General features: G+C 40.5%; 2 protein-coding genes across 3 annotated transcripts in view; one reads left to right on the top strand and one right to left on the bottom strand.

Annotated features, from left to right (window-relative positions):
- The window catches only part of PREPL (prolyl endopeptidase like), a 54,368-nt gene extending 50,604 nt beyond the window's left edge, over positions 1-3,764 (top strand). For both annotated transcript variants that reach the window (XM_082672870.1, XM_082672871.1), the window contains 4 exons: positions 1,660-1,809; positions 2,215-2,338; positions 3,189-3,262; positions 3,633-3,764. In XM_082672870.1, the coding sequence (XP_082528996.1) occupies positions 1,660-1,809; positions 2,215-2,338; positions 3,189-3,262; positions 3,633-3,722 (438 nt within the window). In that variant the 3' untranslated portion in view covers positions 3,723-3,764. The remainder of the gene's footprint in view (positions 1-1,659; positions 1,810-2,214; positions 2,339-3,188; positions 3,263-3,632) is intronic.
- Positions 3,765-4,456: 692 nt separating this feature from the next.
- The window catches only part of SLC3A1 (solute carrier family 3 member 1), a 36,288-nt gene continuing 13,685 nt past the window's right edge, over positions 4,457-27,059 (bottom strand). The window contains exons 7-12 of the mRNA XM_082672084.1: positions 18,234-18,353; positions 16,190-16,314; positions 14,765-14,960; positions 12,054-12,221; positions 10,925-11,041; positions 4,457-4,902 (exon numbers count right to left, since the gene is read on the bottom strand). Coding sequence (XP_082528210.1) covers positions 4,462-4,902; positions 10,925-11,041; positions 12,054-12,221; positions 14,765-14,960; positions 16,190-16,314; positions 18,234-18,353 — 1,167 coding nt within the window. The 3' untranslated portion in view covers positions 4,457-4,461. The remainder of the gene's footprint in view (positions 4,903-10,924; positions 11,042-12,053; positions 12,222-14,764; positions 14,961-16,189; positions 16,315-18,233; positions 18,354-27,059) is intronic.

Raw genomic sequence — 27,059 nt, 5'->3', positions numbered from 1 at the left:
TTTTCTTCAATTAGCATTTATTACCTTTTTATAATGTAAAATGTCCAACTGAGTTTATTCATGTGTAGTTGGGGTTTTATTTTTAAATTTTAATTTATTTTATTTATTTTTAGCTGCGCTGGGTCTTCGTTGCTGCATGCAGGCTTCTCTAGTTGTGGCAAGCGGGGGCTACTCTTCCTTGCAGTGGTGGGCTTCTCATCGTGGTGGCTTCTCGTTGCGGAGCACGGGCTCTAGGCACATGGGCTTCAGTAGTTGTGGCACGTGGGCTCAGTAGTTGTGGCTCATGGGCTCTGGAGTGCAGGCTCAGTAGTTGTGGCACATGGACTTAGTTGCTCAGAAGCATGTGGGATCTTCCTGGCCCAGGGCTCGAACCCATGTCTTCTGCATTGGCAGGTGCATTCTCAACCACTGCGCCACCAGGAAAGCCCTTATTTTTAAGTTTTAATTGTGGTAAAATAACATAAAATTTACCATCTTAACCTTTTTTTTTTTTTTTTTTTTTTTTTGCGGTACGTGGGCCTCTCACTGCTGTGGCCTCTCCCACTGTGGAGCACAGGCTCCGGATGCGCAGGCCCAGTGGCCATGGCTCACGGGCCCAGCCACTCCACGGCATGCAGGATCCTCCCGGACCGGGGCACAAACCCGCGTCCCCTGCATTAGCAGGCGGACTCTCAACCACTGTGCCACCAGGGAAGCCCCGATCTTAACCATTTTTAAGTGTGTTCAGTTCAGTAGTGTTAAGTACATTCAACGTTGTTGTGCAACCAGTTTCCATAACTCCTCATCTTACAAAACTGAAACTCTGTACCCATTAAATAGCAACTCCCCAATTTCCCCTTCCTCTGGAGCCTGGGAACCACCATTCTAGTTTTCTATGAATCTGACTACACTGAGGTACCTCCTATATAAGTGGAATCGTACAATGTTTTATATGTCTTTTTTTTTCTTTTATTTATGTCTTTTTATAACTGGTTTATTTCACTTAGATAATGTTCTCAAGGTTTATTGTGTTGTAGCAGGTGTCAGATTTTCCTTCTTTGTAAAGCTGAATTTCATTGTATTATTGTATTTATATTTTGCTTATCCATTCATCTATCAGTGAACACTTGGGTTATGTCCACCTTTTGGGTATTGTAAATACTGCTGTGAACAGGGGTGTACTCTTCAAGACCCTGCTTTCATTTCTTTTGGATATATACCTAGGAATAGAATTACTGGATCATATGATAATTCTAAGTTTCATTTTTTAAGAAACCAACATACTCTCTGCACCATTTTACATGCCCACCAGCAGTGCACAATTGTTCCAGTTTGTCCACATCCTTGCCAACACTTTTTTTTCTTATAGTAGCCTAATGGATGTGAGGTGGTGGCATTTATTATGTGAATAAAAGAAACAAAACTAAAGGCAAAAATTGGGAAATTGGAAGATAAATCCTTTGTCATTTAAGGAGTCTGAATACCTTAAAAGCCAGTTATAAATCACAGGCCTTGGTTACAGACTGGCTAATAAATCTGGCTCCTGGGAATGTTCATAACTTCTTGAGCTTTGTTCTGTGATGTCAGCATGTATATTCATAAAGTATAGTATTTTTCTGAAACTCATTTTACCAGTTTATTAATTGAAGTTTAAATTTCTCTGGCTTTTTTTTTTTTAAGGCACCTTTCTTGGATGTTCTCAACACCATGATGGACACTACACTTCCTCTGACATTAGAAGAATTAGAAGAGTGGGGGAATCCTTCATCTGATGAAAAACACAAGAACTACATAAAACGTTACTGTCCCTATCAAAACATTAAACCTAAGGTAGTGAAAGACAGTTATGATATACTATGCTGAAGTGATAGAGAGAATAATGAAAAGGATATTTACCCGAGCCAAAGCAGGAATTTAGTAAGGCCTTAGATTGTTTCTCCTTATAATACTCACCTTTCAGCCCCTTCTCTGCTCATACTCCATGTTTGTTTCAACTTAATAGCTCAGGAGACTAGATTCAATAAGATCAAGGTCTCACTAGTCAAGAAAAGGTTATTCCAGGTAACAAATAGTCTAGTATTGTGATGCCACATATCTCTCAAGAATATCAAATGAGAAAAAAAGTTCTAGCACTTAGGGAAAAAGAAATTGGAGGTAATTGTTTTTCATAATCCATAAGGTGGAAAGGGACCATAAGGAATAATATAAATTCTTTGTACATCTCTTTTCTTTCAGCATTATCCTTCAATTCACATCACAGCTTATGAAAACGACGAACGTGTGCCTCTGAAAGGAATTGTAAACTATACTGAGAAACTCAAGGAAGCCATCGTGGAGCATGCTAAGGACACCGGGGAAGGTAGGAGACCACCTGGGAGCAGGGGACGTAGCTACATGGACTGTCACCTTCAGTGTACTGCTCAGAGTAGTACTGCAGACCAAATCAGTCACCCATGATTTTAGACAAATCAGTTTTTCCTGTGTCAACTACCCATTTGAAGCAAATGTAATAACTATAACTGCCTCGCCTGTTTTTCAAAGGACAGCATTAAAATAAGGTAGGCAACGCACAAAGAAAAAAGTAAATTTAAATATCTACATAACTTGGAGGTGTACTATCATACCGTATCATATCATTCATTCTTTAACAAAATTAATTGAGCTGTTATTCTTGGGAATCTCTAAAAACAAATTCTAAGTTTTTGCTCTGGAGCTTCAGTGCCCAAACTAGCAACTTTAATTTTCTCTAGATCTTTCAATTTTATTAGACAAGAACTCTTACTGTTTTTCCTTGGCAAGACATGCCAGGACCTTCTGGGCTCAGGGTTGGAGGGTCTCACATACAAGTTTCCAGACAGTTGCCCTGTATTCAGTTCTGTGTCTCACTTTCACCCATTGCTATAGTTGGTGTTTCCAGGTCACAAGGCTCTCAGATTCCATAAGACCGATTGGCTTCCTTCTCCATGTAGCCCTGTAGTCTCTTCCATCCAGCTTCCTCTGCCTCTGGGCCTCCTCCTGCTTTTCCTGTTTCAAGAATTTGTTTTCTACTGCTCTCCCCAACTCTCCTGTCTTTGTTGGTGGTGGTGGTCGTGGCTTATGCCTTTCTCCTTCGCTGTTATTTTAATAGAGTGCTTGGAAGGAGCCGGGTGAAATGGGTGGGTCTCAGTTGGCCGAAACCTTCTAATTGTTTCATATGTTAACTCTTTCAGGTTATCAAGCCCCCAATATTATTTTAGATATTCAGCCTGGAGGCAATCATGTGATTGAGGATTCTCACAAAAAGGTATGCTATCAAGCCCCTTTAAGTTGACAGATCCCCAATTAGTGATGTGTTGTACTCAGCCTTTCAGTGGTTACAGCAGGGTTTGTGCCAGCTGCTTCACCAACTGTCAGGTCTATGGCTGAGACCTGAGGGGGAAGGAGGAACTCAGAGTCAATAAAGAGAAAAAGTACTTGATACAGGAGCTCTGTCAGAGAAAGTAGTTGAATGTCAGTTGTTGGGAGCCTTCTGCCTCTGTGCCAAATAAAAAGTACCTTTGCCATAAATTGCTGACTTCAGGGTTAGGTGAAGATGGATGGACAAGGAGAGACTTGGACACTGGAGTTGTACCACAAAGGCCTTCTATCTAATTTTTTAAATGTGTTTCTTTTAGATTACAGCCCAAATTAAATTCCTGTATGAGGAACTTGGACTTGACAGCACCAGTGTTTTCGAGAATCTTAAGAAATATCTAAAATTCTGAAATGCTGCATTCAGTGGAAATTGGAAACACACTGAAATATTTCATAGTCATATTTCCAGTTACATTAACAAAAGTGAGTTTTTTAAGTTAGTAAATAATTTTTAAAATTGCTTCTCTGTCCAGATTTTGTTTTGTATACAGCTCACTTGCTTATACCGTTGTCTCCATTGATGCACACGCCCCTTAACCTAGGAAAGTAGTTTTCAAACCATGCTCTGTAGAAGGACATAGAGAAGGGAGTGAAGGAAGGATTGGTGACAGCAGAACTTTCGCCTTTCCCGCATCAGAACAGGTTTGTTTTACTCTGATTTTCTTTGAACAGTTTACAAATCAAGGTCCTGCTTCTTTGCTAGTGAACATTTTTAGATACTCTAGCAGTTAAGTCATCCTCCAGTTTCTGTACCTGCATTTTATGGAAGAAGATGATATTCCTCACATTAAAATTCATTAGATCTCTCTAATATTCTGGAGTCCTAAGGTGCTCTGATCATCTCTTATTGATGCTAACTCAAAAAAATTACAAGTTCCTGCAAGGGATAATTTTCTTTTAAACACTTTATTATTCTTGAAAAACATTTGAGAACCTATCCTAAAGCAGTTTCACTCAAGCTACAGAAATATCTAAGAATTAATTACCGAGCATAAAGTTCACCCAGCAGCATGCTGCTGTACGTGAAGTTACTGCAAATGCTTACAGTAGAACAGAATGCCAGGGTCGCCATCTCTTTCACAGAGGTGCCTAACACAAGCTGTACAGTATGTTCAATACACTGGAATAGCATGCCCGGTTGGAAACAAAACATCTATCTTGGAATGCTGTTTGGTGATGAAGGAGATTCCTCGTGTTGTATTCAAGGATGAGTCCTTCTCCTTTGTCCAGTGTAATGGCATGCGTATCAACTTCACGGCCTTTGTAGGCAGAATTGGTACTTAACCTTATCCTTACTCTTGTGGGAATATCTGAAATCATTTCCTTTAGATTTAGCGGTGATAATTCTCCAAAATTCAGAACCATGAGGAAGACTCTGTCTATGCCGTCCAGCTCTCTTGTGTACACAACAGAGTGGTTGTCATTCCTCAAGTAGCAAAACCAGCCCCTGCTGAGGAGCAGCTCATTGGCATGAAGCAGACTTAATTCTTGATATAACTTCAGTGCTGATCTGGGCTGAGTCTTTTGGACCTATTTTTTTAAAAAAGAATATTCACATAAATGTTTGATTCTAAGAGTATCAAATAAGGAATTATTTCCCCAGAAAACTTGCTTCTAATTTTAACCCTTAAAACAACTACCAACTTTTAAGTATTAATAAGTAGGTAAGAATAGTTTATTTAACTACCGATAGAAACTACAAATTCAGGGTTTCACCTTGTCTGGGAGTGACTGCTGCGTGCACAGTTCTCTGCTACATCTTGGCCAGAGCTGATGTAGAGGCCAAATTTGACTCCACTAAATGTCCGTGTTTAAGTTAATGGATATTTAACTTGCCTAAAGAAAGTCCCTTTATGCTATATTTAACTGGCAGAAAAGCAGCCATCATGGCCATGGACTCCGAGCACCTCTGGTGAACTGGGGCTTCTCTGTTCTCTTCTGTAGAATAATGTGTAGGTTGGTGTAACATTAACAGATGCTAATTATGAACAGAAAATTGCAGAAACGGATGCAAAGCAAAATGCTGCCTAAAGTGAAAGTTAAAATATGCCCATTAAAGAAGATTGGGGTTAATTTTAACAGCTGTATAAAATATACATAATTTAATATACTTTTCTTGTTTTCCTTTAACATTTTAAGCATCTTGTTATATTAAATGTCATTTTAATGGCAGAATAATATTCTAATGAATAGTTATACGATACTTAATCATTCCCTTTCATTTTGACATTCAAGTTTCTAATATGCTTCCCCCATATCTGGATTATTTATTTAAGATATAAATATCAGAAAGACAATTATTATGTCAAGAAGTATGGATACTTGATACATAATGCCAAATTTGTCTTCATAAAAGCTGTTGCCAAATCAGTGATAGCATTCATTTCATTGTAGTCTTGCCAGCCATGTTGACCTCAGAGGTACTGGTGGTTGTTTGGGGCAGGTGCGTAATGTGTGGTGTTTAGTGAATATCTAATGAATGTCTGAAAAATATGTTTATTCTGTGTTTATCAGGTACAAAGGTGTTTATGGTACATGTATATGGTATATGTATATGACTTGTCAAATTACTACTAACATTTTCTATAGCCTTAGATAATGCATGAAAAAGCATAGTTCAGTGCCACTCACATAAGAAGTGCCCAGTAAGTGTTAACTATTATTTTTGTCTACTTCATTTACCACTTTCTAGAAGTATGTTGAAGTGTCTCTCTGTAATTGTTGATTTATCAGTCTTTAATTGCATTTCTCATAGTACTTGTTTTATACATTTTGAAGGTATTGTTAGATGCATAGATTCATGATTTATAGAGGAATGTTCTTTCATCAGTTTTTGAAAATTGCCTTTGTCTCATGCTTTTCATATTGAATTCTATTTTGTCTGCTATTAAATATTTCCACACCTGCTTTTTGTAACTATATTTTTTTAAATAGAAAATTGCATGCATACAATATAAAATTCAATTATAAGAATAATATATAAATGGTTTTCTTCAACACTATCCCCTAGCTTCCCATTTTCTCTCCCAGAGATAGACGCTATAATTGTTTATATTCTTTCATTTTATGTTTCATATGAAATACATTCTGTGCCTATGCAGACATAGGTAGACATACTTTTCCCTTGTTTACACAAATAGTGGCATGTTACCATTCTGTACGCTGTTTTTTTAATTATTTAGTACATGTTAGAGGTGGTCTCTTATCAATGCACAGAGAACTCCCTCATTCTTTTTCACAGCTGCGTACTTGTCTCTTGTATAGATTAACCATAATTGATTCAACTGGCTTTCTATTGACGAAATATATAAATCATTTCCAGAGTCTTCTGCTATTAAGAACAGTGCTCCACAATCCCACTACTGGGCATATACCCTGGGAAAACCATAATTCAAAGAGTCATGTAAAAAAAAAAAAAAAGAGTCATGTACCACAACGTTCATTGCAGCTCTATTTACAATAGCCAGGACATGGAAGCAACCTATGTGTCCATTGACAGATGAATGGATAAAGATGTGGCACATACATACAATGGAATATTACTCAGCCATAAAAAGAAACGAAATGGAGTTATTTGTACTGAGGTGGATGGACCTAGAGACTGTCATACACAGTGAAGTAAGTCAGAAAGAAAAATAAATACCATATGCTAACACATATATATGGAATCTAAAAAAATAAAAAATGGTTCTGAAGAACCTAGGGGCAGGACAGGAATAAAGATGCAGATGTAGAGAATGGACTTGAGGACACGGGGAGGGGGAAGGGTAAGCTGGGAAGAAGTGAGAGATTGGCATGGACTTATATATACTACCAAATGTAAAATAGATAGCTAGTGGGAAGCAGCCGCATAGCACAGGGAGATCAGCTCGGTGCTTTGTGACCACCTAGAGGGGTGGGATAGGGAGGGTGGGAGGAAGACGTAAGAGGGAGGAGATATGGGGATATATGTATATGTATAACTGATTCACTTTGTTATAAAGCAGAAACTAACACACCACTGTAAAGCAATTATACTCCAATAAAGATGTTAAAAAAAAAAAACCAATTGGATAGGTTAAAAATGTTATATAAATTTATATTTCTTTTAAAAAAACAGTGCTGCAGTAGAGATCCTTGAATTTTCCACATGTGCAAGTATTCCTAGATACAGATATCTAGGAATGAAATTACTAAATTAAAGGGTATGGTGCATTTTTTTGTTTTGAAAGCTACAGCCAGGTGGCAAGGTTTGTTTTTGTTAGCATTTGCCTGTAATATCTTTATTTTAATTCTTTCTCTGTCCTTTTGTTTTAGCTATATCTCTTATGTCAGATTTTCTTTGTTTTCTAATCTAAGAGTTTATATCTTTTAATAGGTGAATTTAACCCATTCATATCTGTGATTACCATATGTTTAGACATAATCCTGTAGCCTTATTTTTTATCTTAGTTGTACTAATGTTTTATTTTAGTTGTACTAATGTTTTATTTTCTTCCTTTTTAGCTTTTTATTGGATCAATTGGTTTTCTTTATGTAATTTTTTTCCTTCCAGTATCGTTCAAAAATTACACATTTGTGTCTTTTCTTCTGATGGTTACCCTTAAAACTGTAATAACCATTTAAAACATATTTTTTTCAACATACAGAGCAGTGCTGTCCAGTAGAACTTCCTGCAGTGCCAAAAGTTCTGTTTCTGTGCTGTACAATATGGTAGCCACTAGCTACTGAGCACTTGAAATGTTGCTAGTGTGAACCAGGAACTGAACTTTTAATTCTGTTTTAGTAGTCACAGTGGTTAGTGGCTACTGGACAGCTCAAATCTAGAGTGAGTTACTGTTTCCATCCTTGTAAAGTGCGTTAGCCTGCGCACATGTGCCTTTGCTCACTCAAACACACACACACACCCTCCCTGCCACCACTTCCCAAATAGAAAGAAATCACTAAGATTTTTACTCCAGAATACCTTATTTTACATTATGTATCAAAAATTATTCATCCTTAAGTTTTGTTGTTTCCTTTCCTCACTATGTTTTATACATCATGTCCACCTTTTAGATTCCTTTTTGGTTTTGTTGGGAGTCCCCAATTTCTCTTTCAGAAACTGGCTATACATGGTAAAATTTGGGTCCTTGCCTTTCCATCTCTGTTTTGCTCCTGAATGCTAGTTTGAATGGATATAGGATTCTTTGTTTAGAATCAAGTTTCCATTACAACTTTGAAGGTAAAGTTCTAATGTGTTTTAGTATCGAGTTGAGAAGTCTGATGACAGTCCAATTTTCAGTCCTTTTCTCAGGCAATCTACTTCCGAGTTTGGTTTCTTTCTGTATATTTTTAGGTTTTCTCTTTATTAGTCTCTGTTCTTTTCTAGAACTTGTTTTTTGTTATATGTTGGAATTTCTAGATTTATCTCCACATATCAAAAATTTTCTCTTTATACTGTTAACTTCTTTGCCTTTTTGTTTTCCATTTCCCTTGGAATATCAGTGTCTTTTGTTACATGCAATGCAAATGAAAAGCCCTTTATTATTGCTATCAATTTACTATGGTGTTTCGTATTTTGATCGTGTATTAAAATATAATCATGTTGTGTTCTAAAAAGAAAAAACTTCTTTGTCTTTTTACAGTACACTTTGGGGTAAACCCTTGAGTCAGTTTTCCAGCACACTAATTAGCACTTCTATTTTATTGTTTATTTTGACAATATTTTCATATTTCTAAGATACCTAATCACTTCTTTAAAAGAGTGTCAAGGGCTACATAAAACAATAGTCTCTCAGGGAGGGAGCAGTTTTACTAATAATGAAGTCTTATGTTACATTTTCTTCGCTTTCTACAATGTTTTGTTAGGAGTGGTGTTTCTCTTTCATGGCCTTAATTTTTCTCAAATGTAGTGTGATTTTTGGTGATTCATTTCCTTTTGTATTTGATACTCCTTGTTTGCCTGTCTTCAGTTGCCTGCCTCTACTAACTGTGAGAAGCCAACTTGGAGGTAGGTCTGGTTTGTCTTTGGGGTGTAGGGGTTCTTTTCCTGTTTAATGGTGACCAGCTACCTAGGGTCCTACCCTCCTCTTAAGGCCTCTGTGAACTGAGGAGTAAAAACTCTTACTTTGGAGATCATTCCTCAGTGAATCATCCCAGGGAATTAGGTTTTCTTCTCCGTTTCTTTCTTCGACTGTGCTTGTAGAAGTTTAACACTATTTCAAGCTTTGCTCTACTCATTCAACACGAGTATGATTACCAAACAGGCCCTGAGTTTTTTCCTCAGGCAAATTCTGGGGCAGCCAATTGCAGCGGTGGATGAATTCCTGCAGTGCTCTCACCTGTACCTGTCAGTGCTGTTTTCTCCTGTGTATTTTAGATTATGGTTTCTATGCTCTTGTTTCTTTGTAATCTTAATTTTACTTTCTATCTTCTAGAAAGTACCTAAATTCTCACCTTGTTCTAGAGCTATTATGGAGGTGTTTTATTAAAATGGCATTGCCTGGGACTTCCGGTTATTTGATTATGGTTTAGCATCCCTCCAAGCATTACTCATGATCATTTTAACGACTTGACTGATCTGACCATTATTTTAATTTGCATTTACATTTTTCCATCTTTGCTGCTGTACTTTTTTATGTAGGATTTCTTACATATTGGATTCAAATTGGCCTATGGGAATATTTTGGACATTTGGACATAATGAAAATCAGTAAGTGCACTTAATCCAAAACACAAATGTTAATATACAATTTTTGTGTTTCAAGGACCTATGACCATATAAAACAAAGTTATCCCTGGGGTGCTTGGATCAGGGAGATGTGGGAACCAGGAGGGTTTGCCTGAAGTTCCGTATCAGAATAATCTGGGGATTGTTTTCAAAATACTTAGTAGATGCTATAAAACTTGTATCCTCATGTGATGCCAGTAATTTCTCTCCCCATTAAGTAGTTCAGATTGTGTTTTCCAGTGAAAACACCTGAAACTCACCTGAAGCCATTTCACATTTTTCTGGTCTAAGGAAATGTGTTTAGCACTTTGCTGGAATTAATGCATTCCTGTTTAAGAAATTTGTTTGCTGAACTTGGCTAAGTTGATCGCCATGAGAACAGAAAATAGTATAGGCAAAAGCTGAAGGGTATGCTTTTCCAGAACAGCTACTTTTAGGGATTATTCATGCTTCAGTTTCTGTAGGTAAACAGCCTTGCTCTCAAGAATCTTACCCTCGATTGATTGATTGATTGATTGATCTCCTACTTTCTTTCCTTCCTTTGGAGGGGTGGAATGGAGAAAGGATAGCAGGCTTGCTGGAAGCCCTCCATAAAATGTTCTTAATATTTCATAGCTCAAAGTCATTCCAAAGAAGAGTTGTGTATTCTGTATGATACTTCAGATGGTACACTTCTGCACCCGTTTGTATTTCCACAAAAACATGATTTACAAACTCCTTAAAAATGAAAACTGCAAAAGAAGTCTATGTGATTGATTTAAAGAGCATCAGTTAAGGTTTTAGACAGGTGAGTGTATGTTGTCAGCAACATGAACTAATTTCCTGTTCTGGAGTTAGCATGAAATTTTCATTGATACTTACATCAACATTCACAGTGTGGTAATCTGAACTGGTGGGTAACCAGGTGTGATTGCCTTCAGAAAAACCAGCATTTGAGCTATTGTCCCACTGCATTGGTGACTTTGAGAGAAGAGTATCCTATGTCAAAAGACCATAAAGAAAAAAAACAGTGGTCTGGTTATTAAAAGAAATGTAATTTGGCCATGATTTACTTCAGAAGTATTTAATTCCCTATATTTCTCAGCTAGTACTCAAATTCATTAGCATTCATAACGAAAAGGCCTTAATATTCAGTACATAAACCAGTTTTACACTTTCAATTGGAAAATAGTTAATGACATCTTGAGTGTAAATAAACTACTAACAATATTGATACATGCTTGGAATCTTTGCTGCTTTTCCCTAAAAATGAGTGATGTAGGGTTTCAAAATGTGCCATTTACAAACTCATTATAATGTGATACAGTGATCGGTGATTTCAGGCATGCGGCCATGTACAGGTGAGCCTAGACTGTATCCTTTTTAGCCTGGTTATCACATGAGTGCACACACAAATTTAGGAGCTTAAATAGAAAAGGTTTCATTGTGACTAAACATTAGGGAAATTGGATCTCACCATTGAAAGCTAACCATACAAATTATAGCTTCAAGGTCTTTCATCTGCCCAGCAACACAATTGTGAGATCCATAGCCTCAAACAAAAAATAAAATTTAAACTTCTCAGGCCTAAGGCTGTCCATTACATTTGTTAGCACAAGGATTCTTCCTTTTATGTTATGGCCAAGCGAGATCTAGCAATACAGACAAGCACTATAATAAATGTTCTTAACTCCATGTTTCAGGTAGAGGGCATTCGAAACTCAAAACATGGCTTCTTAAATTTTAGTGCACCTGAGAATCAGCTGGAAAACATCTTTGAAATGCAGATCGTGGGCTCTACACAAGAAATTCAGTTGTGTGGCTCAGCAAGCAGCATTTTTAACAAGCTCCCCAATCAAGAAAGCTGGAAAATTCTCACTGCCTAACAAACAGTGAGAAACAAAAGCTAAGTAATCACGATTTTCAGCAGCAGAATAGAAATAGTAAGTTTTCTGATTTGGCAAAAAAATGAGGATTTGGTGTGGTGCATGGTTAAGTTATATTAACTTACAACATCATAGGTTTCATTGAGATTTGTGGCTAAAATATTTCTCATTCCTATTTCTTCCCCGTAGTAAGTTATGGGAGTTCCAGGCAGTGTGAACACAAGCATGTTCATGATGTTGACATATTGTTTCCCCAGACGAGAAGTCAGCCGGTCATTGTCTGGTCCGCCAGTCTGAAAGGCAGATACTTTATTTTAAGAGCACAGCTCTATACAGAGTTTGCTGAAAGATTTACCCTATTTCACAAAAAGTCCACCAGGCAGAAAAACATGGTTAACCATGGGTACCTTCATATCAGCAAGCCTGCAATTGAGTCCTAACCAGTTCCTTGCTGTACAATTGACCATCTGACTGACTTGGCCATTATGATCAACAAAATGGTGATAACAGCTTACTTCACATTCATATTGCAAATAAGATGAAATGTAGGAGGGTACATACTAATATTTTTGCACATTTGGATTAAGAGAATATTGACAGGAAAGGAAACAAGTGTTTCCTCCAAGGAGGGAACAGGTGGAGGGGACCGGGGTGAGAGAAAGACTTCTGATCTGTCCCTTTGTGTGTGTGTGATTTTTGAACTATTCAAAAAATTAAGTTAAAAGGTAAATCAACTTTTACAAAAATATTTACAGTCTAAGAAGAAATTTTGTACAGGACTTTGTATTTTTAAATATATTTCTTTGTTAAATGTTCTGATTACATATTTTAACATCTAGTCCTTATTTAAGAGTTTATTTAAATCACCTAACCTTTCCATTTTACAAATGATGAAACAAGCTCTGAGAGACTGCATCATTTATTCAGGTTAAGGTCATGAGGCAGAACCAGCCTTTGAACTTGAGTCTGAGAATATGAACTTGGTTGTTAGAATTCAGGAAAAAGGGAGCTTGCTTTTTTATTCTTTAGATTTACTAAAACTGTCTTTACAATTATCTTTTTATAGACCATTGTATTTTTCTATTTTTATGGCGAGAAAATTAGGTCAAACTTTTCCACCGTTTATTCTTTTCATTATCTCAAAAGCATCTGACAAGAAACCCTGTGATTTCTCAAGTCTTCTGAACCTAGATCACTTTTCTTTCTCAGAACTGAAATCAAGATTAGCATTGGACAGAGATCAGGGCCTCTCACAGGCTGAGATCCAGTTGCCTATGATATGAGACTTTGAGTATATGAAAAAACGTGCTACATTATAAAATTTGTATAGAGAGGGGGTACTTCTGGAATGGTGGAGTAAGGACCTCCAAAAATCTCTAGCGTGAAAGCAAGGAGAATGCTGGCAAAAACTGTAAAAATCCACTTTTTCAGAACTTGGAAATGAAAGGCTTACAACAATACAAGGAGTGTTCAAGAAAACCAGCTGGATCTCAGAAGAGCAAGCTTTGTATCATTTTAACTGGCCATAATCTCATGCCCCTCCCCTCAGATTCAAGATAGCCTTGAAAACCAACAGAAAATGTAAAACCCAGCAGCCTAGTAGCCACTGGAGGACCAAAATAGGTTTTGAGTTCATCAAAAGCTCCATCTCTAGAGAACTGGCACTGTTCGACCTTTCTAGCAGCTCACTTTTGGTTGGGTTTTTTCTTTATCTGATCTGACTGAAAGCTAACTGTGCAGATTGTCTTATCCCCAAGGCATTTGCCAAAAACAATCAGCAGCAATTGATTATCAATACTTGCCTGAGGTGGTGTTACCAACCTGGGCTAAACAGAGACTGACCAAAAAACTTTAAAGTTAGGAATAAGATGACCATAAAGGGCTTTGAAAGGCTCTGACATTTTCCTGGAATCTAGAAGCCTACACACATGCACAGGGCTGCACAGGTAGCCAGGGAAGCCCCAAGAATCTAATCTCTCCCCTCTGGCTAACCCTGAAACTCAAGCAGAAAGGAAAGACTAAGGCGGAGCTGTAAGCTGCCTGCCAAAGTGTTGAAAGCATGCCCACCCCGCACACAGCCCTCAGCAAAGGCTGGGAGACTTACAGGTTCAAGGCATCTAAGGAATCTTAACAATCACTAGCTGACCAAGCAGAGACTTCAGTGGTCACACACAACAAGTAACACAGATATTACAGAATTAATCCAAGAAAGTCACTGAAGAAACAAAACACTGGAGAGGGGAGAATGTGATTTCCAAAATTTCTATACTTACTATTTAAAATATCCAGCGTTCAACAACAAAAAAGAATACAAGACATGCAGAGAACCAGGAAAGTATGGCCCATACAGAGGGGAGAAAAGCATCAACAGAAAAGTTGGCTGAGGAAACCCAAACATTGGACTTAGTGGACAATGACTTTAAATCAGCTCTTATACGTGTGTTCAAAAACTAAACAACATCTACAGGATTCTTTAAAAGTAGGCGAACAATGCCTTATCAAATAGATACTGTCAATAAAGAGAAATTATGAAAAAAATTACAGTTGAAAAATACAATAAAGGAAGTGAAAAATTCCCTAGATGGGCTGGACAGATTTGAACTGGCCAAGGACTCAGCAAATGAGACAGACCAGTTGAAATTATCTAGTCTCAGAACCAGAAGGAAAAGAATGAAGAATGACAAGAACCTGGTCAGGAGCTGGGATGCATCTGGCTCACTAAATCACAAAATGAAGGAAAGGTGAAGGTCACTTAGAGACAAATGTGCCCCTTGTTTCAGAGGACTACTCAGCAAGCACACCAGCACTGTATGCTGAGCTGCGCATAAGGACTTACCATCCAGTTAGGCCATTTTCCTTCTGGCATGTTTTCCATCCAGGATGTGATAACCTCAAACACACTGTTCCCAGAAGGCATGTCTAGTTTACCGAGGTAACTGTTGAAGGGAAAATCTGCTTCTTGGATAAAAGGCAGACCGTAGTACATCATGGTCTTGGCAATGTTCTCTCCATGGGCTTCAGTCCCCATGAACCTGTAAGAGTTGGCAGTGCAGTGACATCAGGGCCTGTCAGGAGACTGGGAAAGTGCTTTGCAGCTGCTGTGTCTCATGGACAGGATGTTGGGAGGTGAATGCATACTGTTAACAGTATTGGCTAGGGCTCACTAGGAAGCAGAATCAAGCCAGATGACTAAGAAATGGCACACTGGGTCACCTGGCAGTTTCTCATATTAAACCCAAAGACTAGCTTAATACTAAGCCATGTCTAAAAGAAACACGTTTGGATCTCAGTCAATACTGTTCTTTTCCTTCTAACTCTGAATGAAACTCAGTAACTTGCAGGAAGACTTTATTTAGCAATTCTCATCACTCCACTTAGAATGTACAGTATATGTCTGCATATAAGGTAAGAGGGGTTCCCCCAAATTCCCCTTGTATTGGAATCCCTATAAAGTCTCACTTTATTATTGGGGTGCACTCTCAGTTGTTGAAAACCAAACACTTCAGGGAAGACATATTAGCCTGAAATGACCCACATCAATGCTGGTTTTAGCTGTTTGAGACATTACATTAATGGATAAGTTACATAGTATCCGGAGCGCGCGTGTTTCAGTTCCAGTCCCATCTCTGCGGCCACTACCTATGTGACCATTACCTGCATGCTCAGAGTCTCAGTCTCCTCATCTGTAAAGTGGGAATAGTGATCAGAGGACCTACTTTAAGGAGAAGAAATTTCTTGAACTCCTTTTCCACTGATTCTATTGGGTAATCTATATAAACACAATAAGAGTTAAATTCATTGAGTGTTTATTATGTGCCAGGCATTGTTTTAAGTGCTTCACAGACATTATCTCATGTAATCTCACAACAACCTTATGGGGGTGTCATCATCACTTTTTAATTGTTGAGAAAACTGAGACATGTTAACTAACCTAACAGCTAACAGTTTAGTTGGAACATTTGCATGCTAACAGGTCAAATGATGATAAAAAATAGTAATGGTTAATGACTAACCTTTGGATATTATCTTTTAATTAATCTTCACAAAATTCCTGTGAATAAGTACTGTGGGATTTGCTTCATTTTACAAAAGAGGAAACAAAATCAGCAAAGTTAAGGAACGTGAGAGACTATACCAGGCCCTAGCATAACTGAGTTATGATACATTGTAATTATGCAGTTTATTAAATTATGACTGTATCTCTTAAGAATGCTTGGTTATGAGGGATAAAGTGCAGATCACACACTGCGCCCGTGGTTACCTGTATCTCCCAGGCTCCCTGCTGTACTGGTCCATTGTCTGCCGGAAGCTGCGGACAATGTCGTGCAGTCCCACCTGTGTGGTGGTGAAGTCATGGTACAGCTCCGAGTAGTGAGTGACTGTGTCCTTTGAAAACAGGACAGCATGGTTACCATCATGTCAAATGCCCATAGCTGGCCTCATGTGAATACGGACTGTCTCTTCAAAGGGCTCAAGCTGAGACACACATGCTCAAAGATGGTCCTAGGACTTATGCTGCTCAAGGGAATTTGTGGATGGAAAAGAACATTAGAAACTATTAGTGTTTCATTTTGTGTATAAAATATTAACTAAAATCTAGTAAACAAGTTAAATTTTACTAAACACCTAAACACTGATTACAAATGTATTTAATAAAATTCTCCTAAACATTTTATTGTCCCAAATACACCAGACATTTTTAAAGGCAAACAAAACAAATTATAGAGTGTATTATTACATTATCTGCTTACAAAACTATTAATATCATGCATTTAAATTTGTTTCTTTACCATTTCTGTCCTTTATTCTTACCGTTATACATTTCCAGGGTTTTAGTAATTTTTTGTGATACTCATTCTCTGCCTTCCTAGGGTTACAGTAATCTTCTGGAATCAAAGTAAAAGATTATGTCTAATACAGGCTCAGTTTGTAAGTCCTGGGTTAGGACGTGGACAGGCTAGAGAGTCCATGAGTTGCTATCCATTCAGTGGACCCCTTTTTTATAAGTGATTTTCCCTTGCTAGATCAAGGGAAGTTTTTTGAAATCTTAGATGTCTTCCGGAAATTACATGTTATTTAAGTTTTTCTTGGGTAGCACACAAAACCCATTGTTCTGATCATTTGTCTTGACTGGAAACATATGCCTGTCTTAGGACATCTTATTATAATTAGCAAGGTTATTTTGAGATTTCTTCTCCTCCAAGGATAAGTGCTTATCTTTGGGACAACTGGCTAATAACCTTTTTTCCCCTTCATTTTTCCTTTCTACTGGAAATCATGTGCAACAAAAGAAAAAAAAAGCTTAATCATAAACTTTGGTTCATGACATGGTCTCATAATTAGCCCATGCATGGCCAGCTTCCCTTTGTTACTCAGGACTATCAAGCTGGTGACCATATGAATTTAATTTTACTTTCTAAAAAGGGCATCATGCTATATATAATAATTTTAGATTTTTTTGCTGCACGTTATATCACTAAGATTGACCCATATTGCTGTGTCACTATAATTCATTTATTTTGACATTTCATTGTGTAAATGTACAAATCCGTTATTTTGGAATGCATTTTAGGACTACTGTCTACTTGGCCATTGAAAACAGAGAGACTGTAGAATGGTGGTCAACTAGAGGACTGAGGGGGGCATGGGATTATTACTCTCTCACGTGTGACATGGGAGGAAGGTTGAGAACCACTGGTGTGGAAGCACAAAGAGCCCAAATTCTGCAGCAGGCTTGGGTGGAATTCTGTTTATCACCTCTGTCACCCTGATAAATTAATTTCTCTAAGATTTGCTAAATGGGGATCATAAAACCTCACAAGATGTTGAGAGAGTTAAATGGATACAACAAATAGCATACAACTGACACTCAGCAAGTGTTAGTTCCCTTCCCTTCTACCTGTGTGTCCTTTAATGACTACAAAAGCACTTGGGGAATTTAGGCCGCCTCCCCTGAGCTTGAGTGATTGACAAAATCACAGTGAGTAAGTTATGGCCTTCGGTGGAGTCCACACTGTCCATGCCCTCCAGAAACCTCGTCTTCGAGGGACTCCTATAGGGATCACTCAGGAGGAAGCAGTGGAAGGAAATATCTGGTCACATGCATTTGAAACTCCTCTGTATTTTCTAAAGAAAATGATTCAAAACACTTCCCTCTGGTAAGTGGTGTCTCAGGCTAAAAAAGACAACACTCTGATGACATTTTCAGAAAAAATATACATATATAACATTTTTAAATATATAAATATATGTTTGTTTAAAAATATATTTTTAAAACATATATACATATATGTTTAAAACTTTACCGGGATTTGGTTCTTATTCACTTGGACCTCGTCTCTCAGATGCTTTGCTTCTAGAAGAAATTGAACAGCATCGAAGCTAAAGCCATCGACACCCTTTGAGAGCCAAAACTGTATAATTTCCTAAACATGAAAAAGTGAAACACTTGGTTACGTTAACCACACATTGTTGTCATAAGGTTTAATAAAGACCTTGTCTGTTAATGACTTCCATCATAAAACAGTCACCTCCACATATAAAACAAGCACAGCACTCGTATTCTTACCTATTTAGCACCACAGTGTCTGAGCATAATGAACTTTGAATAACTGCATTTATGGGCTCCCGTTCTTCTCTCATATTTGAATTCAGAATGTTACATTTGTAATTGATGCTATGAGCATGTTCCCAAAGTTTAAAGAATCCACTCAAAATGAAAGATGGGACTCAGGAGAAACTGGGAACGTAGTTCATCTGCCCCGTGCCCAGTTCCTTCAAGGTCACTCCGAACAGAGAAAATCACCAATTAAGCGCCCAATCATGAAGGGCTCTTCCACCAGACTGGGAGATTCTGGAGGGGAAGAACTGCAGCTTTTATTTCTGCTTCCCTTGCCACTGACCCAGCAACTGTTATTTAGTGAACCAGTCGTGGAATGAAAGAATGAGGTATCAAGCCTGAATGAGTCAAACATGGTGTGATACTGTTGGGACACCAAAGAAGTACAGCATGTTCCCTGGCTTCGAGGCATCTACAGAGTAGTTGGGGACACGTGAGACATGAGAGGGTTACCTAACACAAGGCAGGACACGGTTCAAAATCATGGGAGGAGATTACTCTGCATGACTATTGGACCTCCGAGAAGATCAAATTTAATATGGGTGGGCACAGCCAAGCAAGGAAAAGCTAGAGCTTGAACTTGGCTGGTGGGATGTGATCAGGAAGTGACTCTAGAAGAACATTCTGGACTGTTTGGGGTACAGCATGAGTCAAGCATGGAGGCAGAGGATGACTTGGCCTGTATTGGGGAGGTTAGGAGGACCAGGTGACCTTGAAAAGCAGAGGGCCTAGTCTCAGCTCCCCTCGCATGCCAACCCCTCCCAGCTGGGCCTACTCCTGCACCCACCAAAAGCCACCTTCCTGCAAAGGGACAGTGGCTCCCCTGCTCTCCTTTCAGCTCAATCCTTGCTGAAAGGAAGGTTTTATAGGAATGTGTATATCACATTAGAGCAGAACCACCTGTAATTTAAAGTAGTGGAGTGAAGAAGCCAATTCTCACCTAGTGAGGGGAACAGAGCTATAGATCCCAAATAAGGACTGTTCCCAGAATCACTTGCTTGATTCAATGTTTCTTGTATCTACATGTGCATATGGAGCCTGGGGTGCTGCCGTTCAAGGCTCCCAAAAGTTTCTCTTTTTTAAAAAATATTTATTTATTTGGTTGCACTGGGTCTTAGTTGCCACAGGTGGGCTCCTTAGTTGTGGCTCACAGGCTCCTTAGTTGTGGCATGTGAACTCTTAGTTGCGGCATGCATGTAGGATCTAGTTCCCTGACCAGGGATCGAACCCAGCCCCCTGCATTGGGAGCGCAGAGTCTTATCCAGTGCACCCCCAGGGAAGTCCCAAGGCTCCCAAAGGTTTCTACAGGCTGAACGCAAGGCTGATGTCAGCCTCTTCAAGGTGAGATTTTGAATGGCAAAGCTTGAACAAATTTTTCAAATGTAAGAGCAGGCTCTGCTGCTGACAATCCTCATCTTGACCACAGTTGACCCGAATACCCTTAAGCTGGCCGTACCCAGTGGAATTTTTCTTTGAGGCACAAAACCCACAAATTTATTCTTATCTAGCATCCTTCTTCACAAATTCATTCATTCATTCAAAAAGTATTTGGGTTCCAACTAGGGACCAGGCACTTAGCTAATAAGCCTTGGTACTAGAACCATGAGCAAAATACAACACAACATAAACACAGTCCTAGGTCTCACGGATTTTTTTAGAATCCTTAGCTGGACAAATATTAATGCAAAAATATTTAAATCACAGACACGATGAAACTTTGAAGGAAAGGAGCTTTGGTTACACAAAGCTTACACAAGGGGGTGAAAGAGCAGGATTTGCCAGGGAGGTCAGCGCAGCAGGATGGCGGGAAGGGAAGGCGGTTGGTTAGAGATTCAACTGGAGAAGTCACCAGATATGAAGGCGCCTCATTTGTAGAACAGGATCTGCAGAATTGCCTCATTTGTAGTGGGCTCTAAGGGCCCAATTAGCGTGAAGCTAACGAAGCTGAAGCTTCAGGACCCTTCACTGCATGGGCTCCTACCCACATTCGCTTTTCATTCTAAATGAGCACTCATTCTTCTGTACCTAATTTTATACTCTTTTTTTCTTTTTCATTTCAAAAAGTCCCCCAATTCTTACAAGCTTCAGATCCCACGCAAACCGGGTCCACCCCCAGGTGGCGCTGTTCTCTACAAGCGGGAACACTGGAAGGGGCTCTAGGTGGGGGTGGGGCACAAATAACTGTAATCCATCCAAGCAGCCTCTGAAAAAAATGTGGGAAAACATTAAACACCATGCTGCTGTAAACATTAAGCTTTTGATGACTGATTTCCTAAAATAAAGCTACTCATTTTCTTCATGGGGTCCTCATTCACTTTGGGGATCTCAGCATTGCTAACTATTAACCCAACATTAAAGAATGAGGAACGTGTACGCCAGCGTAGGCACACGGCCCCGGCAGGGATGTTCACTGTAGTCCAAGAAGAGATGTTATCATTGTTTGGTGAAACAAAACAGCAAAAGTTGGATGCTTGTTTTGGGGAGTCATTTTAAACGCTGAGGTTTTCACCCAGATAATCCAAAATTTGCTCTTGAAAAAGATTTGCTTCGTGCTGTTTATTCTCAACCAGGTGAAAAAAGACAGCTCCAGATTTTAATGGTTAACCCTCTCTTTATGCCAATTAAGCTCCCCCAGGGGCCAGATGCGGAAATGGGCAAGGAGTCTGGTTCCGCCAGGTCTGGGTGACCCATGTAGGGACAACAGGACTCTGGGGACAGTACACTGTGTTCCCGATTTCTGACTAACTCCCATGACATCACACAGTCCTGTTCCACCAGGCACATTTTCATTCTTTTCTCCTTAAACAACTTGCTGCTCTGAGTGAAAAAGGAATCAGTTCAGCATTACACCAAGTCCCCTACATATGAACCTTCAAGTTGCGAACTTTCAAAGATGCGAATGTGCGTTCGCATGTACAATCACGTAAGTTAGTTCATGCGTCTGGCATACATTGTCACGTGCATGCCTCCTCTACACGTGGTTGTGCTTTTGTGTACTTTACTGTACAGTACTGTATAGAGTACAGTAGTACAGTATCCTTACTGGAGATACGGGAAGAGGATGAGAGCTGCTACCCAGACATCACTGGATCGTTTTTTCAAGAGGGTAGATAGAACTGAATCCAGCAAGGAACCAGAACCAATGCCATCAACATCAGGCGTGAGTGAAATTGCAGCTTCAGCTCTACCATCTGCCACCCCCTCTCCCTCTTCCAGTCAGTAACTCTTCTTGCCTGTTCACTCCACGCCAGCCTCTGTATGCCAGCTGTTGTACTGTACTGCTGTACTTTTCAAGGTACTGCACTGTAAGATTTAAAATGTTTTCTTTATTTTTTGTTTGTTTTTTATGTATTATTTGTGTAAAAAGTATTATAAATCTATTCCAGTACAGTATTATATAGCTGATTGTATTAGTTGGGTACCTAAGCTAATTTTGTTGGACTTAACAAACAAATTGGACTTATGAACGCGCTCTCGGAACGGAACTCGTTCGTATGTAGGGGACTTACTGTATTGATATCCAAATTCTCGAAACCTCGAGGCAAATCTTTCCTTTTGAGATGACTGAAGTTACTGGGCCCATTTACCCAAAAAGCCAGGTTTGGAACAGAGAAAAGCTCTGCTCTTACATGTGATGATATATAAGACATCCTCTTGATAATGACATAAATCCCAGGTCATCCATCTCAAGAAGGAATGAGAAAGCACAGGCTATTTCAGAAGGACAGAGAGAAAACCATATCCTCTGCTTATAAGCAAGGAAAGTAAACCAGCCCTACTGCTCTCCAGAAACCTGGGTAAAATTCTTTGTTAACTCTTCCAGAAGCAGGACCTAGATCGTGGGCTCCAGAATCTGACCCATCTGGGTACCATCCCATCTCCCCCACTGTCCAGCTGCATGAGTTAGCTTATCTGCATAACCTCCAAAAACCTTGGTTTCCTCATCAATAAAATAATACCTGCCTTGCAGGAATTCTGTGAGGATTAGGGGTACTGCTGCCAGAGTCAGCTGACGCTTTGGTCTTTATATTACCTGATCTCTCTGCCATGTCTGACAACACAGACTAACCTTGTTGTCTAGAAATACTCATACGCCTTGGCTCTAGGACACCCCGCTTCTGGTTTGCTACTCCTCTGTCTGCTCAACACTCCTTTAAATATTAATACTCCTTGGGGCTCCATCTTATACCCTCTGTTCATTTCGCTTCACAACAGTATTGACTCACTTATCTATCATTTATTGATTATTTAACAAGTGTTAATGCTTATACAAAAGCAACACACTGTCCTAAGTGCTTTACAAAGGTTAAACCATTTAATCCCCAAACAACCCCACAAAGTATGTACCATTATTATTCCTATTTTACCATCGGGGGAATTGAGGCACAAGGAGATGATGTACCTTGATCAAGGTCACACGGCAATAAGTGGTGTGTCAGAATTGGAACCCTGTGTGGCACCTTATCCATTTGTTATGTGGCCTTCCTTTACTTTTACTTTTTTTAGTTGCAGGACCTGCTACAGCTGGCCCTCATTTCCACATGACAACAACCCCTACGAGCTAAGTGACAACTGGCCCCCTTGTTCACCTCAGCTGGCCCAGTTCTCTCACTGATATTACCTACCTGACCTCTGTGGGCATTGTCCACGTGTCAACAAATCCCAAAGTCTTATCTCCAGACCACACCTTCCCCTGAGTTCCATGTCATTATATCCAGCTATCCACTGAGCACTTGGATGTCTCTCAGAGAGCTCAAACTCTGCATGACTGAGACCACCCCCCGCCACCCCTGCTCTTCCCATGTCTCCCATCCCAGGAAGCAGTCCCACCACCCAGCCAGCATTCAAATCTGAAACCTGGGAGTCATACTGGACTCCTCTCTAAGGCCTGATGATGCCTCTGCAACCCCACCACCCTCACTGGCCCAAAGCCCCCACCATTCTTTCCTGGTCACTGTACCATCCACCTCCCTGGTCCCTCCACCTTCGAACCTGCCTTACTCAAGCCCCTTCTCCACAACCAGATTGATTTTTTCCAAATGCAAATCAAAAATTATTTCCCTGCCCAAGACCTTTTAAACCTAAATGCTACCGTGGCCTCCAATGCCGCTTATGACCTGGTTCCTACCCTCCTCTCTCATCTCGTCCTGTCACCCCACCCCCACCTCCGGACAACATGTCTCCATATTGGACAACTCCCAGCACCTTCACTGTGCCGTGACCCTGCTTCCTCTCTGCGGGGAACGCTCCCACCTGTGTCTCTTCTCTTGGCTCATTCTTACTCATCCTCTAGGTAACACTGCTTCCTCTGTAAAGCGTACCCTAGTCTCTCCCACTCTGTGTCCAGGTTAGGTGCCTGCCCTGCATTCTCCTACTTCCCACTGTCATGACCACTTAGCACACTTTATTGTAATTTCCTGTTTGTCTACCTCCCCCTCCAGAATATAATATAATATTATAGCCTGTGATGGCCACAACATGGGCCCATATTATCAAGCATCATACCCTGGCGAATGGCCAATACACAACACATACTGTTAAATGAGGGAATGATTTAGAATGAAGTGCATGGCATACAGAACATGCAGTGATTAGCATCAAGCACAGAGCTGGTTTATAAAGAAGGTAATGAGTAAATTTTGTTTTGAATTGAGCTGCTTCTCTCCAGCAATACCATGCTTAATAGGGGCAGAGCAGAGCCAACATTTATGCTCTGATTCCATCTTAAGCCAGGAGGGCATCTTGGTTCCCAGTGCCCAGCTGCCATGAACATACTACTCCCCTACACCAGGGCTCAGCCTTCCCATGTGGTGGTTTCAGGGTCACACTGAGCCCCAGACATGGGGCCAGGCCATTGGAGTCTCTTCCCTGCTCTACAGCTCATCCACTGGTCACTTCACCTCTCTGGGCCTCGGTTTCCTCATTTGTCAAGTAAGGGATTTGGAGGGCAAGTAAAAACCAAAGTGATCGGAAAAGTATAAAATGCTAGACAGGGGCTTCCCTGGTGGCACAGTGGTTGAGAGTCCACCTGCCAATGCAGGGGACACGGGTTCATGTCCCGGTCCGGGAAGATCCCACATGCCACGGAGCGGCTGGGCCCATGAGCCATGGCCGCTGAGCCTGTGCGTCCGGAGTCCCGCAACGGGAGAGGCCACAACAATGAGAGGCCCTCGTACCACAAAAAAAAAAAAAAAAAAGCTAGACAAATATAAGCTCCCACCTCCTCTGAGGAAACCTCCTGACTTCTCCAGCTGAAAATGCTCTAGCCCTGAGAGGTTCGGAGCAGAGCCAAGTCCCAAACGGCCAGTGCAAGGCAGGGGGAGGGGGGAGGACTAAGAGGAGAGAAGTGTGCTCCGTGCTGCCCTGCCAGCCTCCCACTGTGCAGATAAGCTGAAATCGGATGGGAGCCCAGCAGAAGAAGGCTCAGACTCTGAGTACAAGCTGGTCTGCAAGCAGGGCTCATTCCAAATGCCTCCCCACCACAGACTCTCAGCGTTGCAAATTATTAACCTGCTTAACTCTGCTGCAGAGATAAGTGCTGCTGGGGGGAAGGAGGGTGTCGGAAGCCCCTTCATGTGAAAGGTCCCTTTCCATGAGCAAAGAACTTTCCCTTACAGCTTTCAGCCTTTCTCATTTACTTCTAATAAGAAGTCTTCCAAACCAGCCTTACAAAAATGTCTAACCTCTCAACCAGAGGCAATAATGATTCATCTCAAGAGGGATTTCATCCTGCAGGCCCAGTAAATAAGACTCCTATTCACGTGCTCCACTACCTGGATGCCTGCAAGGGAACAGCTGGGTTAGCCAAGAAAGGATTTATGTATTGCTGGCACATTTTGGCAGAATTTATCACACTTGTCTACACATCTCCAGACAAGCCACCAACATCATTACCACGAGCCTGGAGAAATCCGCTGCCAGATAGAACAACCGGTTTATATTCCCATTTATGAATTTCCAATTGAAAACCTCCTCGCAAAAACTACGCAGAGGAGTTCCCTGGCGGCGCACTGGTTAAGAATCCGCCTGCCAATGCAGGGGACACGGGTTCGAGCCCTGGTCGGGGAAGATCCCACATGCCGCGGAGCAACAAAGCCCGTGAGCCACAACTACTGAGCCTGTGCTCTAGAGCCAGCGAGCCACAACTACTGAAGCCCCTGCACCTAGAGCCCGTGCTCCACAACAAGAGAAGCCACCGCAATGAGAAGCCCGCGCACCGCAACAAAGAGTAGCCCCCGCTCGCCGCAACTAGAGAAAGCCTGCGTGCAGGAGTGAAGACCCAACACAGCCAAAAATTAATTAATTAATTAATTTTTAAAAAACTATGCAGGAAAAGTGAAACACACAGAGAGAAGTAGTTTGCCTCAAATCAGGTGTGGAGTTGTGGCTAAGAATGTGGACTCCAGAATCTCAGTGCTTGGGTTTGAATCCTGTCCCCTCACTCCCAAGGTGGGTGATGTCACCTCTCTAAGCCTCAGTTTTCTTCTCGGTAAAATGGTCATAAAATCTCTTAAGTTAGGCTTCTTCTGAGCATTAAATGAGATGATCCAGGTAAAGCACAAAGTAGGTGCCTAATAAGAGTGGTAGGGGCCCAAAGAGGGGGTGTGAGTATGCAGATGATCTTCAGTGATGGAGAAGAGGAGAGTCCACATTCCAACAGAGAAGTTTAAAACTAACCCCCTGGGGCTTCCCTGGTGGCGCAGTGGTTGAGAGTCCGCCTGCCGATGCAGGGGACACGGGTTCGTGCCCCAGTCCGGGAGGATCCCACATGCCGCGGAGTGGCTGGGCCCGTGAGCCATGGCCGCTGAGCCTGCGCTTCTGGATCCTGCGCTCCGCGGCGGGAGGGGCCACAACAGTGAGAGAGGCCCACGTACCGCAAAAAAAAAACAAAAAAAAAACAAAAAAAAAAACTAACCCCTAGTTAGCTGGCTGACCATGTCCACCTCCCCTATCCCAACTGAGACAAGGCTGCCTTGACAAGGTGCCTACTCCTTGAGGTCGCAAAGCAATTCATCTAAATTCTGGAAAACATATATAGTAAAAATAGTCTTAGAACTAAGGCGTCTATAGGAACATATTTAACAAAGGGAGTGCAGGACTCGTACACTGAAAACATTGTTGAAAGAAATTAAAGGAGACCTTAAGTAAGTGGAAAGACATCCTGCGTCCGTGGATCAGAAGACTTAATATTGTTAAGACGGCAATACTCCCCCAAACTGATCCATAGATTCAACACAATCCCAGCAGGCTTATTTGCAGAAATTGACAAACAAATAATAAAATTCATAGGGAAATGCAAAGAACCCAGAATAGCCAAACAGTCTTAAAACGAAGAACAAAGTTGTAGAGTTCACACTTCCCAATTTCAAAACTTACTATACAACTATAGTAATCCAGACAGTACTGGCATAAGGACAGACATATAGATTGATGGAACAGAACTGACAGTGTAGAAATAAACCCCGACATTTATGATCAATTGATTTTCAAAAGGGTTCTAAGATAGTTCGAT

Source organism: Grampus griseus (genome assembly GCF_964374135.1).
Source record: "Grampus griseus genome assembly, chromosome: 15".
NCBI lineage: Eukaryota > Metazoa > Chordata > Mammalia > Artiodactyla > Delphinidae > Grampus > Grampus griseus.
This window is presented reverse-complemented; position numbering and strand designations above follow the sequence as displayed.